At 46.9% G+C, this 16,818-nt stretch overlaps 1 protein-coding gene across 1 annotated transcript in view; it reads right to left on the reverse strand.

Annotated features, from left to right (window-relative positions):
• Positions 1 to 564: 564 nt before the first annotated feature.
• Dcps (decapping enzyme, scavenger) overlaps positions 565 to 16,818 on the reverse strand; it is a 40,764-nt gene continuing 24,510 nt past the window's right edge. The window contains exons 3-6 of the mRNA XM_051197054.1: positions 13,420 to 13,565; positions 6,138 to 6,251; positions 2,582 to 2,692; positions 565 to 1,011 (exon numbers count right to left, since the gene is read on the reverse strand). Coding sequence (XP_051053011.1) covers positions 736 to 1,011; positions 2,582 to 2,692; positions 6,138 to 6,251; positions 13,420 to 13,565 — 647 coding nt within the window. The 3' untranslated portion in view covers positions 565 to 735. The remainder of the gene's footprint in view (positions 1,012 to 2,581; positions 2,693 to 6,137; positions 6,252 to 13,419; positions 13,566 to 16,818) is intronic.

Raw genomic sequence — 16,818 nt, forward strand, 5'->3', positions numbered from 1 at the left:
TCTGGCCCTGACAGTGTATTGAACTTTCAGGGCCCCAGAGGAGTGCGTTTTGTCTTCCAGCCTAGATAGCAGACTTAAGGTCAGGGACTTGCTGACCAAATAACAGGAGCAAAGGCAGGCTTTTAGGGTTTGCATCATCTCATCCTCGTTCCAGGTTATCAACCCCCAGCCACCTCAGCAAATTTATCAACACCCTTGATGCACAAACAGGGTGTAACCTCATTACTGGGAGGGAAGAGGAAGTGGCATCTAAAGCCTCCACAGACTGTTTCCGGAAAGGTTGTGAATTTGGTTTTAGGGGTGGGAGTGGATGTGCCCAAAAGGAGAACTGGGGAGAGAGGCACATGGCAGAAGGAGTGTACAGCGAGCAGTTCAGACACAAGAGTCAACAGGTACAGAAAGGGGGGGGGGCAGAGGAAGTCCTTGAACCTTCCAAGAGGCTCTGACTCACTGGCTGTGGTAACACCCTGAAAATTTCCATCCTTTCCAACATGTCCCCACCAGCTCTGCCCACTCACATTCCCTACCACCTGTCTCCCCTCCACCAGGCCACACCATCAGTCCTCAACAATAAGAAAGTACTTTATTCTCCTGTGAGGAACAGAACAGTACAAAATACAGCTTACACCCTGACCTTTGCTAAAAGGACAAGAAACTACAAAATACATTCTAGGAAAATCACTCAGAGATAAAAACCCAGCCCACACTACTGCAAGCCCAGCCCACTGGTCCCTCTCAGCAACTCTGGCTTGCTGGGCTTCCTTGCAAGAGCTGCAGCAGGGGGTCATCGGTCCTAAGTGCAAAAGTAAGAGTACGCTCTTGATAGTGCTTGGGGTTACACTCCAGGTTCTCAATCACTTCTGCCAGCAGGTGTGCCCGCTCCACACCTGAGCCCGGAGCCTCGAAGCCCAGGGCAGTGAAATGCACGTGCAGGTGATAGTAAGAGGGCAGGTAGTGTAGGTACACACGCAGGCGGTCTCCTGTCACCTGGTAGCGCTTCAGGATGGCTTCCTAGTGAGGAAAGACAGCAGCAAAGGGTCATCATGCTGCCAAGGAGCCAGCATCCCACCCTTTGAGCACCCAACTGGACACCTTACATCCTTGCTACAGTTGCTACTGTTGCTACAGTTACAACTCCCCCCACCTCCATCTGCTCTCTGCCTCGCCTGCCTTTGATCCTGGTCTCTAAGAAACTGAAAAATGTAGTGATGCAGCCAAGCTGCATTACATTCCCCAATGTAAATGTCTCTCATCCAGTCACTCCAAGCCCCAGAAACTTGGGCTTCTTCCTTTGGTAGTCCAGGAAGTCCCAGTTCCTAGGTTCAGCCCAGAGTCCCAGGACTAGAGACCTGTAGCTCTTATCAGTCTTGAAGTAGGCAGGAGGAAGCATCCTCTTGGGATGAGGCTGTGTGGTGATGGGACTGTGCTAAGAACTTGGTAAAAGGGAACAGATGCAGGGAGGGATTTCAGGAAGGGCTCTCAGACCTGAGCTGGGCTCCTTGCAAAAGAAGAAAGCACTTAAGTTGGCCCTGGTTCCCTTCCACACCTCCACCTTACTCAGAGACAGAAAGAGGAACCCCACAGTTCCCTCATAGAAGAAAAAAACCTTAGATTTCTGTGGGCTCAGAATGTAACCCCAAATCATACTCTGCCTTTGGTGCTACCAGTGGGGAATCATCAGGGTGAAAAAGTGTGTGTGTGGGGGGGGGTTCCCTGGGAGAAGCAGAACTGATGGGCAGGGCAAAGCTACCCGAATTGCCAGGGCAGGGGAGTGAGACTCAATTCCTGACTGAGAGAAGCTAGTGGCCCCCAAAAGGAAGACAGAGAGGGGCACCAAGGGGAGAGGGCAGTTAGGACCCCAGCATTGCTCTGAAAGGGGCAGAGTGCTTCCTGGCTAGGGACCCTTGTGACAGTCAGCCCTGGTGGGACAGGTGTCTTTACATGTTTCAGAAAAATGGCTGAGGTTCAGCTTGTACAGTGGTTTCAAAAGGGATCCCAACAGATCCCGAGGTCCAGGGACCTCAGAGGCAAAGAAAATGACCTCTTCAAGGGCCCCTGAGATAGTTAGGACCCAAACACCAGGCCAGGACCACAAACCCAAGCCTCTGGTCATTCTTTCCTCACCCTCTCCTGGCCCATGGCTCCTTTCCCTATCCCATAATGTCCCAGATAGAAAGTACCTTCAGAACACTAGGTGCTGCAGAATTCATCCTGCCTTCAGTCTAGGTGGGAAGGTACGTGCATCTATACAAGTCATGTGACCAATATCCAAGGAACTCATCTGGGACACTGTCATGAACAAGACAGGTGATTCTGGGATGGGAGGGACCCAACCTATGGGGAAGAGGAGCATCCTACATGGGACCTACAGATAAAGGCAGGGGAGGACAAGTCTGGGGATGAGGAAAGATAGAAGTAGAGCCGAAGTATCAGGCAGGACCACCTGTGACCCAATCTAGTGAGTTCTACTAGTGTTCAAATCTGAAATCCAGACAGACTTTGAGAAGAGTAAGGAAAAAGACCCAGGGGACACACTGAAATTGGCTAGAAGCCTGGGCTTCTGGATTGTGAAGCGACTCACTTGTCCTTCCTGGAGAATGTTCCTCAGTAGTGGCAGGTGCTCTGGAGTGAGGTCCCGAAGAGATCGGATTCCCCGGCGATGGCAGATGGCGATCAAGTACAGGTCATCAAGCTGTGCAGGAGAAGCAGGACATTGCTAGGTTCAGCAGGGGCACTCCTACCCTCAAGGCTCACCCAGGAGACTGTACAGCAGGACCAATGAGCAGGTACTACAGGTGTCTGTCTGCCCTCGATGACAAGACTAGTTGAAGAACAGGATTTCTGTGTATTCTTCCTGTTGGATCTAGGTGTGGTGGTACATGCCTGCAATCCCAGCACCAAGCAGATGGACTGAGGGTTCAAGGCCAGTCTGGGCCATACAGCAAGACCCTTTCTCGAAACGTAGAAGAAACCAAGAAAGAAAAGGAAGAAAGGAAGAGAACAAAAACAAACAAATGCTCATCTCTCAAAACACAAAACAAATCAAAATTCATTATCTGGGAATGTCTTTATACTCTATAGAGTTGACAGGGAGAGGTGGGCAGATTTAGAGAGAGCCAAGCACAAGTCTTTGTCCTGAAGAATTTACAACTTAATCCATGTCTTTCTACTGTATGAAATAAAGCATGGCGGCTTTTTTCTTCTTGTGGTACTGAGAACAGAACCCAGGGTCTTCTGCATGCCTGTCATATTACTGAGCTACTTCCCCATGACATAAAGTGACCAACACACAAGATGAGAGAGACCCCAGCCAGCTGGGTGATCCCAAAAGTCCTCTTAGAGAACCAAGACAGTGAAGGCTCAGAGAGTGTGGCAGCTCAGTGTATATGGAGTCAGAGAAGTGAGTGGGACACATGGAGGGAAAGAGTACAGGGGTCTCTCAGCAGCAAGCATCACAGTAACTGTCAGCTATTTCTCTTTTTTCTATCTCAACAGTTCACCAAGGCCCTTCCTGCAGTCCTTCCTGTAAATTGTGCCTGGTTGAAAACCTGGAGGTCACAACAGAGCAAAAAACCAGTGTCAACAAGATCTTGTGCCAGAGAGCAAATGAACTGTTTCTCCTGCCGGGAAACCCTTCCCACACTCTCCCTGCTCCCCAAACCTTGGCCATGCTTGGTTATCACACTCATGTGCCAGGCTGCAGAGAAGTCCACAAAGAATCCAGCAGTCCTAGCCCTTAGGTCTGACCTGTTAGATTCCTCAAGGAGATAATTTGGAGACCATGGGTCACCCAGTGAAATCCTCAAGAGCCCTAACTTAAGAACTGGGAATGAAAGCATCCACATAATGCCTGGTGTCCAAGTATGTCATTCTCTTCATGGTAGTCATTCTTCCCACGAGAGTTCCAAGAATCTGAGCTCTGCCCCAAAGCTGCTGTCTGAGCTGTGCCTATCAGGCCTTGTTTTTACACAAGTCCCATCTGGATTCTCCCTCCATATCTTGTGCCCAGATAATGTACCTTCACATTAGTGAGCAGTCCAAGGGGAACGCAGGAAACACAAGTGTTCTGTCACGGGACATTCAAAATAATAAAGCATTTGTTTTAAATGGTATCAGTGAACAAATCCCAAACATTACACTAAATACTATCACTCTGCTCCATTGGCATGGAATGAGGCATGGAGTCCATGCTGTGTGTCAGCTCACAGGCTGGATGAGAGGAGAAGGAACCATTCTTTGACATTGGTCACAATGAAAGGTTCTCTGTAGGCAGCCAAATATCCTCCTGGTACAAAGGAATGAGCCAAGAAAAGCTAGACAAGGGCAGGTGGCTTATTGGTCACTCTGGGGAGACTTTTTATAAAACAGAATAGGGAAAAAAAATCATCTAAATAAGTTTTCTGGCTAGGGACAAGTCTGGGAACGGCAGGAATATTAGCCTTATCTTAACTCCTAAGGACTCAAAGGAAGGATTCCTGGTCTGAGAACTTTAGGCCAAATAGTTTAAGCTGTGTGAACTGAAAATATATTGTGTGTCCATGCATATACATCTATGTTCACGATGTACAAGGATTACTTCTGGAAGATAAGATTAGGTAACAGTAGTAGTTTCTGAACAAGAGGATCTGAGGAATGTGGAGTGAGAGAAACTCTCCTTCCTCACAGCCTTTCTATTAGATATATTTTAACCATGGGCATGCAATAACAACAACAAAAGAATCACAAAAGAACATATAGGCAATCTGTCTGCCCCCCCCTCCAGGGTTTCTCTGTATATCCCTGGCTGTCCTGCAACCTACTGTGTAGATCTACCTGCCTCTGCCTCCCAAGTGCTGGGATTAAAGGCATGCGCCACCACTGCCTGGCATATAGGCAATCTGTTATTCATTATAACTTAATGAAACTGTGATGGCACACACCTCAGGAAGGCTGGGGATCATAAATTTAGGTGGGCTAGAGAACAAGACATTGTAAACAGAACAATGCATGGGGCAGGGAGAGCATGACTTAGAAAGGCATAACCTCTAGCAACATTAGACATTTGGCTACATATTGGTTGAATATATGAAAGGAAGAACAAATGAATACAACCAGGGGCATCAGTTTGGGGACAACAAATGAAGGCTAGAATCACAGCTCATGGCTAGAGCTCTTGCCTAATGTCTGGTACCTTAGGTTTGATTCTCAGCAGAAAGGGAGAGGAGAACAATGCTTTCAGGGGAGGGGGCAAGCAAGACTCAAGGGTGCCAGGAATATTCCTCAAAGCTGGAGTTCTCTATCTCCTGGATTCTTCCTTTGACCCTCATGTCAGAAAAGAATTAGAAGCTCAGATACGACCTCTCTTACTGCTGGGGACGCTGCCAAGTTCTAAAGAGCAATGAAGTTCACTGCTGTCACAAGTCAACGAGCTGAGGCACTGAATGAAATATGGCACTGTTCACACACAACGCAGGAAAAAAATTAGGAAGGGCCAAAGTTCACTATCAAGCAAGGTGTAACACTTAAGTTGGCCCCTTCACCACTCTTGCAGGGAGGAGTTCCAGCTACATAGCTGGGCCCAGCGCAGTGTCTAAAGCCTTTCCTATCTTAAAGAGGATAGGAAATGGGCTGCTTTGCTGGTAGGCTGCAAAGATGCCTGACAGCCCAGGGCCAGATGGCTGATGATTTCTTTCTCTGTGCCATGGGCTCAAGAGCATTCAGGGCTTCTGCAATGTAAGGGTATACAAGTCTATCTTTATGTCTCTCCATGATCCCTAGGCTATAATCTCCCTGTAGTGGCAAGCACTTCAGTCTTCAAGAGTCTCATGAGGCAGTTCTTACTGTCCACACCTACTTCCCATGACTAACTTTAATACAGAATTTCCAGGTGTCAGGCTGCCCGAGGGAACACATAGCCTATAGCCACAGAGGCAAACACCCCCCTGCTAAGAGCAGAGTGAGAAAAGGCTTTCTGCTGATATACGAAGCAAACGTAGGTGCCTATGACAGCTATGCACTGTCAGTTGGAGGAACATTGGCCATTCTTTACTGGAAAACAGTAATCAGCGCTGTAAAGGAGCAGGGCCCCAAAGGCAGGCATGCCAGCAGCACGGAGGCAGGAGCTTAGAGCCTGGAGTGTTTCAGCACCTGGTCTTTACCTGCTGCTGGTTCCACTTGAGGTCTGGGATGAGGACAAAGCCATCAGAAGGGTCCGGGTTCTCAAAAACAATTCGGTCAGCTTCAGCTTTCTTGTCAAGAATATTATACACCCACTAGAAGGAGAGAAAGAAAGGGTTTACAAACTCACTCTAGCTGACTGGGCCTTCCAAGAACAATGGTCCCGCTATAAAAGGCTACAGACCTAGGATGGACAATCACTGGCTTTGGAAGACTCTCCACTTCTACTATAGCTAAATCCTGGTTATTACTGTCATCATAAAGGTCTCTGTAGCTCAGATGGAGCTGAGCCCTTTAGGTTTCTCCTGGCCAACTTAGACATACACACCCCATCCCTGCCCCTCTACTAACCTGTCCAGTGTCTACCAAGGCAGGGGAGATACCGTATATCCATGACTGTTCAAGGAGGCCAAGAGCACAGAAGTTTCTTTCTACACAGTGTGTAGTAAAGCCATTGGTTCTACAGGCTAATGAGTGAGTGAGAACTGTCTCCTGGAGATGCTGGAAATGCTCTGTGTCAGCAGGCCTTGCTGACAGGCCCCACAAGTCAAAGCAAAACAAAAGGCTGCACAGACACAGGAGGTCTCAATGATACCCTCACAGGATTTCCAGCCCTCTTGCTACTTTCTGATTAGCAGCTGACAGTCCTAAATGGACTCCAAGGACATCACTGTTCAGTTACATCTGAGGGGTAGAGGGGAACTTTGTAAGGAAACCAGACTTGAAGGGGGTTAGGCTGAGGAGCTCCTAAGCTCACAGCACTCAAGAGCCCAGGAGCCTCTGGTTCTTCTCTATTTCCCCAGCTGTGAGAGTCATTTGCACCCAGGAGAGCTCCATACCCCAAAGATACAGCTGCTAGCAAATGGGGGTAAAATGAGAGCTGGGGTCATATCACTACCCCTTCTTCCTCCAAGTTGGAAGGACTTCCAGGTTCATGAATAGAGGAGGCAAGGCCCTGAAAATTCTCTTCCCACTCTAAGAAGTGCTGGTATAGGCAATGTCCCCAAAGGCCAAAAGCAGGGGGCTGGCCTGGGGTCTATACCCATATATTCAGTATCCAGTTGTAATGGGGACAGGGAGTAGAGGACATTTTCTGGAAATACCTTAGCTTCTGGGGCCCCAACAATTATTCAAGGAGACACTTCAGTTCAGAGGGCTTGAAGACCCCACAACTAGATTTGCAGGACAGACCAATGAGTCAAAGGCCTCCCTAGAACAAGCCAGGATGAGCCACTTCCCAGAAGTTATGTGGAGAACACTTGTAAAGGGACCAGCTTGCATACAATGGCATGTTCCCTCCCAGACCCTGGATTAGGTACAAACCACACCTAAACATCTATTTTTTGTAGAAAGATTATCAAGTGTGGAAGAAATGTGGCTGATTTCTGACTCAGGCAGAAAACAGCAGCAAATGACCTTGCAGGTGCATGCGATTTTTAAGAAGAAAAAGGGGAGATCTGTGTTAGAATGGGTCAGGGTGTGGTGGTATGTTTTGATTTGGCATGTTAATTAGGGCAGCCAAAAAGGGAGCTTTTGATTGCTAGACTTCAATACTTTGATAGCAGGATCTTGGTGTTCAACCTTAGGAATGAGTCAGACAAGAGAAAGTGTCCAAATAAGGGAACAGACCTTGGTGGTTAGCTATCTTAGTTTTTAGTTTTTTGAGACAGGATTTCTCTGTGTAGCCTTGGAACCTGTCCTGCAACTGGCTCTTGTAGAACAGGCTGGTCTCAAACTCACAGAGATCAGCCTGTCTCTGCCTCCTGAGTGCTGGGATGAAGGGCATATGCCACCACCACCCGGTTTGGTGGCTAGCTTTAAGGATGCAAGCTATGGTTTATAAGGAAGAGGGCAAGGCCTGCTAGCACCATGTTTGCCATGTCCGGACCTGCTAGAGCCCCTCAACTTGGAGATGGCTTCTTTACAAAGTACCATGGCTGAGCCCACACATGCTAGGGCCAAGATACTTCCAGAAGCATTTCCTCTGCCACCAGAGACATCTTTGAGGATGTGCTGCAGGAAGAAAAAGGGCCAGTAAAGCTGACTGAAGCCTCCAAGAAAGGGGAAAGAGGGAGACCCCAACCTCTACCATGGAAAGTCTTGCTGCATCTCACAGTTTGCCTCTAGGACTGTCCCTTGCCCAGAGGCACACAACTCCCACTGGAGAGCAACACACCCTGTCACAAAGCATGAGTGAGCTCTGGAGCCTGACAACACACCCTTGGCTTCACCCTGACTTGCTTCCACCATGGGCAAGCAACTGAGTCCTCTTACCCAGAACAGCCTCATAGGATCCGAGCATGAGGCTTACGAGGAAGATCTTCACCAGGGCATGCACATAAAAGCACTGGCCCAGAGCCTGCATGAAGGAGGTGCCCAAGGAACAGCAACAGTGCAGAGGTGACAATGGGAAGATTTAATGGAGGAGAAATGAGAAAGAGGGTAACTGGAGGCTGAGTGGCCACAGCAACCTGATGTCATCCCCAGTTTGCAGGTAAAGAAGAAGCAGGCATGAGGAAGTCCAGGCAAGTCCATATAATTCCAAGCCTAGGAACCTGGGCACAGCACATCCTGCTTCCGGGGAAAGGCCAGGCCAAGGGCAGGAACCTGCATCCACAGGAAGTCTCATGGCCAGGGGCCCAGAGAAGAAAAGCGGGGAAAGAAGGGACCAAAATTTCCATAAAACTCACACAAATTACACAGCAGGGAGTGGGAGGCCTGCCGCTGAATGCCAGTCCTGGTGGACAGTATAGAATCCATGGAGCTACAGTGTGACACTGACAACTTCTAAGTCCTCTCTCCTCCCTGGACTTCCCAAGGGACATCTGGTCCCTTTCCGTTCCCCCTCATCCTTCACTCTACTCACACTCCCTGCCTCTCTCCTGTGGCCATGCTTTCCCTCCTGCCTATGCCATCCAGGTGTTCACACAGCATATTTCTTCCCCGTTCCTCTGCACTACAGCTCCACTCGAACCCTTTTCTGTGCTGGCAATAGAGCAGTGGACATGTGATAAATGGGATGCCTCTTAGCTCTCACAAACCTGATGGGGAAGAACTGTGAATTACAATTCCCAGAATGGAAACCTGGGCTCAGAGGTTAAGGAAAATGCCTCACTTGGCTGGAACAATGAGAATCCAAATACCAGCGGATGCAGAAGCTGAATGTGATGGCTTACAAATGGACATTTTTAGTCAGATGATCTTGAAGGCTTCAGGTCAGGACATACCACTGCCATTTTGCATCTTTTATTGAACTTTCACTAGGAATTTATAAGTACTTCAAATCACAGGAATCAGACAGAGTAACTTGCTAAGGACTCAGACACTGGAACCAGACAGCCTGCTTTTCTGTCTTACCTTCAAAAGACCTGTGTGAAAGTTGAGTTAATGCATGTAAAATACCTAAAACAGTTCCTGCACCCAACACATACTTAATAAATCCCAAGTCTTCCACATAGACACCCTCCTCGCCCCACAGTCAACGTTCTGCCCTTGTTAATGAAGGCTCCACTGTCCACTCTTCACCCTAGTTGGACCCAGGTTCGCCTCACAGTCCTTCCTCTCTGTAACACCATTCTGAGCCATGCAACCCAGTTGGGGCTTCCTCCTGGGTGGTTCCTTGTCTCTCCCTGCTTTGGATTCATGCTGGTTGCTAGTCCTGCTCCATTTGCACTTGTTAAATTTGATCATACGATCTACATCTTTAGAAATGTCACAGATGTCCACGGATATTTAGGGTTGGAAAAATGGCTCAGGAGATAAAACACCTGCAGTATAAGCAAAAAGGCCAACCAGAGTTCAGATCCCTAGCATCTACATAAAAAAGCCACTGTTTACTCCAGGCATTGGTGGTGTAGACCTTTAATCCCAGCAGAGGCAGGCGGATCTCAGTGAATTCAAGGCCAATGGTCTACAGAGCTAGTTCCAGGACAGGCTCCAAAGCAATACAGAGAAACCGTGTCTTGGGAAAAACAAAAAACAAAACAAAACAAAGCTAAACAAAAAGCCACTGGTAGTGATCCATCTCAGTGTTCAGGAGGCAGAGAAAGAGAATCCCAAGGCAAGCTGGCTAGCTAAGCTAGCTGAATCGGTACTCTCTCAGTGAAGTAAATAAAGTGAATAGAGGTAGACATCCAACATCCACCTCTGGCCTCCAACAAGCAGCAGACATGTACACCTGCATCTACAAACGTATGCACCCACACAGATGTGAACATCTATATACATATGTGCATACAAACCAGACACCCATGTATATGCCAGCCAAAAAAAGAACATAGTTTTTTTTTTTTTTTTTTTTTTTTTTAATGTGGAACTGTCAAAGTGGCTTATAGATAAAGGCACTTATTGCCAAGCTTGATGACCTGAGTCTGACTCCCAGAACACAGAAGTTGTCCTCTGATTTCCACCTGTACACTATGGTGCACACATGCCATGTGTACACACATACATAAAAAAAATGTAAAACAATCATTAAAAAAGTAAAATACACATGCCTAGTTTTAGTCCTTGAAGGGCCAGACAGTGGATAAAAAACAGAATTTCCTGCTGCATTTTAAAGAGTGTCCTCCAGTATTTGTGAACTTTTGATCTCCTGAACACAGTTCACAGACCTCCTCCAGGCCACTCAGGGCCATTCCCACTGAGCCCCGTGTAACCTGTGCCTAGTCACACCAATATCAAGCCTCTGGACCTGTTCTTCCTTCTGCCTTGTTCACCTTCTCAACTTCTACATGTCCCCTAAAACTCAAAGGAGGGATTCCATCTATGTCTACACTGGTCCCTCTCAACGTATCACCACTATGCTCACATAGCCCACCAGTGGGCCTGTGTCATTATCACTACTGTCCATCTCCATGCCCATCTTCCCTGACAGACTTTAGACATTAGGAAGAGCTTGTTAGCTGGGAATTTCCTTAAAGCCCTGCACAGGACCTAGAGTATAGCAGATACTCAATAATACAAAGACTGCTGCCAGTTACGCTAGAAGCTTGTGTCAATCAAGATTTGGAAGAAAGAAGTTCTCCTGAATTACTTTTGTTTGCAAGTGAAACTGGGTAATGGTGCACAGCAAGATAGTTACATAACTCTCATCAGCTAGTTGAGGGCCTCTTCGCTTGAATCCCAGATACATACAAACAGCCCCACAGAACATACATATGGTCCAGTTGTCTAGGAATATAGAGACACCTCCTTTCCACCCAGAAGACAGAACACATGCCAGGATGTTTTTTTAAAAAGAAAGGGGCTGGGCATGTAGATCAGTTGATAGAGTGTTTGCCTTGTAATCCCCAGTACCACATAAACTGAGTGTGATGATACATATCTGTGGCCCTAGCATTTGGGAGTGGAGCAGCAGAGGCAGGAAGATCTGAAGCTCACAGGCATCTTCTGCTACATGGTGAATTTGAGGCTAACCTGAGCTACAGGACACCTTGTGTGATGGTTAGGTTTTGTTGTTGTTCATTTTTGTTTTTGTTTTTCTGAGACAGGGTTTCTCTGTGTACCTTGGCTGTTCTGAAACTTACTCTGTAGAACAGGTTGGCCTTGAACTCACAGAGATCCATCTGCCTCTGCTGCTTAAGTGCTGGGTGGGATTAAAGGCATGTGCCACCACTGCATGATTGTTACTTTTAATTGTCAACTTGATACAACCAAAAATCACTCGGGAAGAGAAAGTCTCAATGAGGGCTCACTTAGATCAGGTTGTGAGCATGCTTGTAAGGCAGTGATTCTCAACCTGTAGGCTGCGATCCCTAAGGTGTGTGATGACCCTTTCACAGGGGTCAAACATCAGATATCCTGCATACCAGATGTTTACATTATGATTCATCACAATAGCAAAATTACAGTTATGAAGTAGCAATGAAATAATTTTATGGTTGGAGTCACCACACATGAGGAACTGTATTAAAGGGTTGGAGCATTGGGAAGGTTGAGAACCACTGCACTGATGTAGGGAATCATTTTGATTGAGTGAACTGATGTGGGAAGATTCAGTCTGAGTATGGGTGATCCTGTTCCCTGCTTTAGAGCCCTGGGCTAAAGGCTAGCTGAGCAGTAAGCATGCATGCATTCATTCCCTCTGCTCCGGATGTGATGTGACAGTTGTCTCAGATCCTGACACTGATTTCCCCACAGTGAACTGTAATCTGGAATTGGGAGCTAAAATAACCCCCTACCCCAGGTTGCTTTTTATCAGGATATTTTAATCATAGCAACTGAAGCGAAACTAGGACACCTTGTCTCAATTTTTTAAAAAAAGAGGAGAAAATAAAAGATCTTAAATCATAGGAACTGAGAGCAAATGCTGCTGGGGTTGGTCATGACTGAACTCTGCAGTCTTATACACCCGGAAGAGGGCTGTCAGCACATGGTCTTCTGGGGGAACTGCTTTCCTCAGGCACCGACAGTCTCCCCTCCTTATTTCTCTCTGTTACAACTAACAGTACAGCACCCTCCAGCCTGGTGTCCACCCTTCTTCTGAACTCTAGAGGAATGGCTGGGCGCTTCCCATATAAGAATACTCTCTACCATGTACCCTGAGTACATGGAAAGTAAAAAAGGCCCAAAGAGAACATGAGAGAGCGATAATGACAAGAAGCCAGTGAATACCAGTGAGTGGGCAAGGAAGTGACTCATCAATATACATCCATCATATTTAACTGTGAATATCCACATGGGGCCAATTCCAGGCACAGGCTCTGGTTGGCACTAGGCCTAAACCCAAACAACTGCCAGGATCTCTGAGCTAAGCATCAGTATCTGGCTCAGCCAGAGCACTCTGTCACCCTGTATACACAGGTCTATACCAAACACACACTGGGGACTGCTTCAGAATGAGTGCAAGGGGAGGGAGGGACAGGGAAGTTTTTGCTCTAAGACTATGGATAAGGGGTCACCTAATCCAACAGAAGGCTTTTACCCACCCACACATCTGTAGTGAGGACATAGTCATACTGTACAGGGTTACCGCAGAGCAGGTAAAATTTCTCCTGCAGGATGGATCTCTCAGAGAACATCAGTGGCATGCCCAGTCCCTCATAAAGGGCCCAAGACCACACAGCCTGCCCTGACTGTCCTGGATAAAACAGCAACCAGCCCACACCAGAAGACTCTACCCCACAGATTCTGTCCATGTTCCTCTTTGTAGTCAGGCCCTAGGCTTTCTGTGTACTATCTCTGGGATGACCCCAACAGGTCCTTGCAAGAAGAGAAGCCAGCTACAGGAACAACCATTTATGAGTCTTGGCAGTTAGTCACCTGAATGCTGAGGCTCTGGGACTCCAGGTGGGGTAAAGTGATGTTCCTGTAGTCATCTCCAGTCTCTCGGATCAGGCGGAGGTCCTGACGCATGTATTTTTGTAGGTGTTTCTCTGTGGCAGGGTACACCACGGTTGTCTTTATATCTACAATGGCAAAGCATAGTCTAACTAGAAAGTAAGACCATTACGTTCATGAGCTGAGCCATATTCCTCATAGGGCAAGGCTTTTGCTGATGGCTCACTGTCCCCTCATGAAATTAACTATAGCCACCCTCCCCACCTCCATGTTCCAGGCACACTGACCAAAATTTCTTACTTCTTAAACATAAATGTCTAAATATGTGGCTTTCTGGGCTCAAAGCTGAAGTGTGGCTTGAAGCCCACATAGCTCAGAGATTCAGTGTGCACTCTGGAGTCAGGCTGTCTGGGCTCAAGGCCTGCCTCTGCCTGCTCCTCACTCACTCTGAATGGGACTATGGCTCCAAATTGGGAAATTAATCCAGTTACTTAACCTCTGTGTGCCCTGATTGTCCCATATACCAAATGAAGATAGCAACAGTTATGTTACAATACTGGAAGAATTGAGTGAATTACCTGAGAAGCACTTAGAACAATGTCTGATGCTTAGAAACACTTCCTGAGTACTGATGGGGTGCCTGTGGGATGGCTCAGTGGGTAAAGGCACATGATGCTAAGCCTGATGACTTGAGTTTAAACCCTAGGATCCACATAGTAGATGGAGAAAATCAACTCTTGCAAATTGGTCTCTGACCTCTCAACACATATACTGTGGCATATGTACACACACACACACACACACACACACACACACAATAAAGTGCTGGACAGTTAATCCGGGTTTCTCAGGTGGCACCATCGATACTTTGCCTTGGATGGCTCTATGGTATTTTGACATGTCTACTGTAGCAGCAGCCCAGCCTCAGCTTGGATGATAGTGTCCCCTTCCTCTGCAACAACCGTATGTCTCCAGACATTCCAAAATGTCCTTTGGAATTTCTCGAGGGATTTTAGGTTTTAAAAGAGATTTTGGATTTTAAAAGAGATTATGTCTCAACCTGTAAAGACTGTGGGAATTTTCAAGTTTGTAAAATATTTTATATTGTGGTTTTACTAGTGTGTGATCTTGAGATAAATAAGAAAGGAAAAGTTATAGCTTAACAGTGATGTGTGTCAAGTTGACAAGGCATCAATTGCGCTAGATAGTTTTATGTCAACTTGACACGGCTAGAGCCATCTGAAAGAAAGGAACATCAATTAAGAAAACGCCTCCATAAGATCTTAACTAGTGCTTGATGGGGAAGGGCCTAGATGGGGTCATCCCTGGGCCAGTGGTCCTGGGTTCTATTTAAAAAACAAAAACAAAAACAAAAACAAACAAACAAACAAAAAAACAGGCTGAGCAAGCTATGGGGAGCAAGCAAATAAAGAGCACCCCTTCATGGTCTCTGTATCAGTTCCTGACTCCAGGTTCCTACCCTGTTTGAGTTCCTGTTCTGACTTCCTTTGATGATGAACAATGCTTTGGAAGTATAAGCCAAATTAACCCTTTCCTCCCTAGCTTGCTTTTGGTCATGGTGTTTCATCATAGCAATAGCAACCCTAACAAGGACAGTGTTTGTCTATTTGTGTGTCTGTTTTATTGACATAGTCTCACTTTGTAGCCCAGGCTGGCCTGGACATCATTATATAGATCAGGCTGGAGTTGAACATGTGGAGATCCTGCCTTTGTTGCAACAATTTTAATCAGTAAGAAATCCTGAGCCAGGTGTAAGGGCCCATGCCTTTAATCCCAGTACTCTGGAGGCAGAGACAGGCACATCTCTATGTAGGCCAGTCTGGTCTACATAGTGAGTTCCAGGACATCCAGGGCTGTTACACAGAGAAACCCCAGCTTGAAAAACCAAAACCCAAAAAAAAATCTTATGATTTTTCTTTGCAGACTGTATTTGAATGCCATGGTCTAGCACTACCTGCCTATGATTAAGTCCTTCTCACTACTGTCAGTAACATCTGGCACAGCTGGTTCCTCAACAAAGATTGCCAGAGGAGGGAAGGATGGTGACCTGGGTGTTCCAAAATCAGCTGGATGTTTCTGAAGAAACTCACATGTCTTCTCATGTGGGATTCAGATATGCTCCTCCAGGGACTACCACTCAGCACCCAGCTAAGAACCAGCAGCCTGCACTTTCAGACTGGGTCTGATGATGCATGTGGTTCTACTGTGAATATGATAGGAGAGTGGCAGGGGCTCAAAGTGATGCTGGCAACACAGCAGAGGCAAGACTGGGACAAAGGCTGTCTGTGGTGGTTTGAATGTAATTGACCCCCATAAACTCATAGGGAGTAGCACTATTAGGAGGTGTGGTCTTGTTGGAGATGTGGTATAGTAGCATCTTGCCTTGCCAGTGAATTTATGTTAGTGGCCACACCCCTTTGGGGTGACTGGAAGGTAGAGAAGGGGGTGATGCAGGCGGGCACTCTTCTTTGAGCAGAGACTGCATCTTCTGGAGCAGGAATGCCACAGAGGTTCTTTACTATTATCTGTGTAAGTTGTTCCCCAATAAAACACCCATTTATCATTTACCTTGGGTCTAGTGAACTCATTAATACCCTGCCTTCAGTGTAGCCTTGTTGGAGGGCTTGTCAATGTGAAGGTGAGCTTTTAGGTCTCTTTTGCTCAAGCTTCCCTCAGTACGACTTTCAGAGCACTTCCTGTTGCCTGCAAGATGTAGGACTCTTGGCTACTTCTCTAGCACTATGTGTGCCTGCACACTGCCATGCTTCCTGCCATGATGACAATGGACTGAATCTCTGAACTGTAAGTGAGCCACCCCAATTGCATATTTTCCTTTATAAGAATTGTCGTGGTCATGGTGTCTCTTCACAGCAATAGAAACCCTAGCTAAAACACCATCTTAGCCTTAAAACTGGGTGTTCTTTCAAGATGGTGGCCCAATTCCTCTAAAGCCAAGCCAGTCAACATATGCAGGTAACACAGCAAGTACATGACTTCTAGTGAGCACAAAGCACCCCACTTCATCAGCTCTTGGGCAATGGTGGGGAGACCCAAATTTGGGATCAGAGTAGCCAGATGGTTCACCTTTTCTGCTGGGTGACCCTGAGGAAATGGTCTCCTAGAGGCTCAGATTCTTCTTCTGTTAAAGGCTAATCCCAAAAGCTGCCTCCCAGCTGCTGTTAGCATTAAGTGAAGCATGTCATCTGGATGATCAGAGGCATTAGCCCAATTCTCTAGATTTGACCCTGGAAAGAAGGCACAGAATCCTTCTGGAGACTCTCTAATAACCTATGGCGAGACACCAGGCACATAAATTTCAAGAGGCAAGGGACTGCCTGGAACAGACTGATGGGAGCCACA

This window comes from Phodopus roborovskii, unplaced genomic scaffold, assembly GCF_943737965.1.
Source record: "Phodopus roborovskii unplaced genomic scaffold, PHOROB, whole genome shotgun sequence".
Classification (NCBI taxonomy): Eukaryota; Metazoa; Chordata; class Mammalia; order Rodentia; family Cricetidae; genus Phodopus; species Phodopus roborovskii.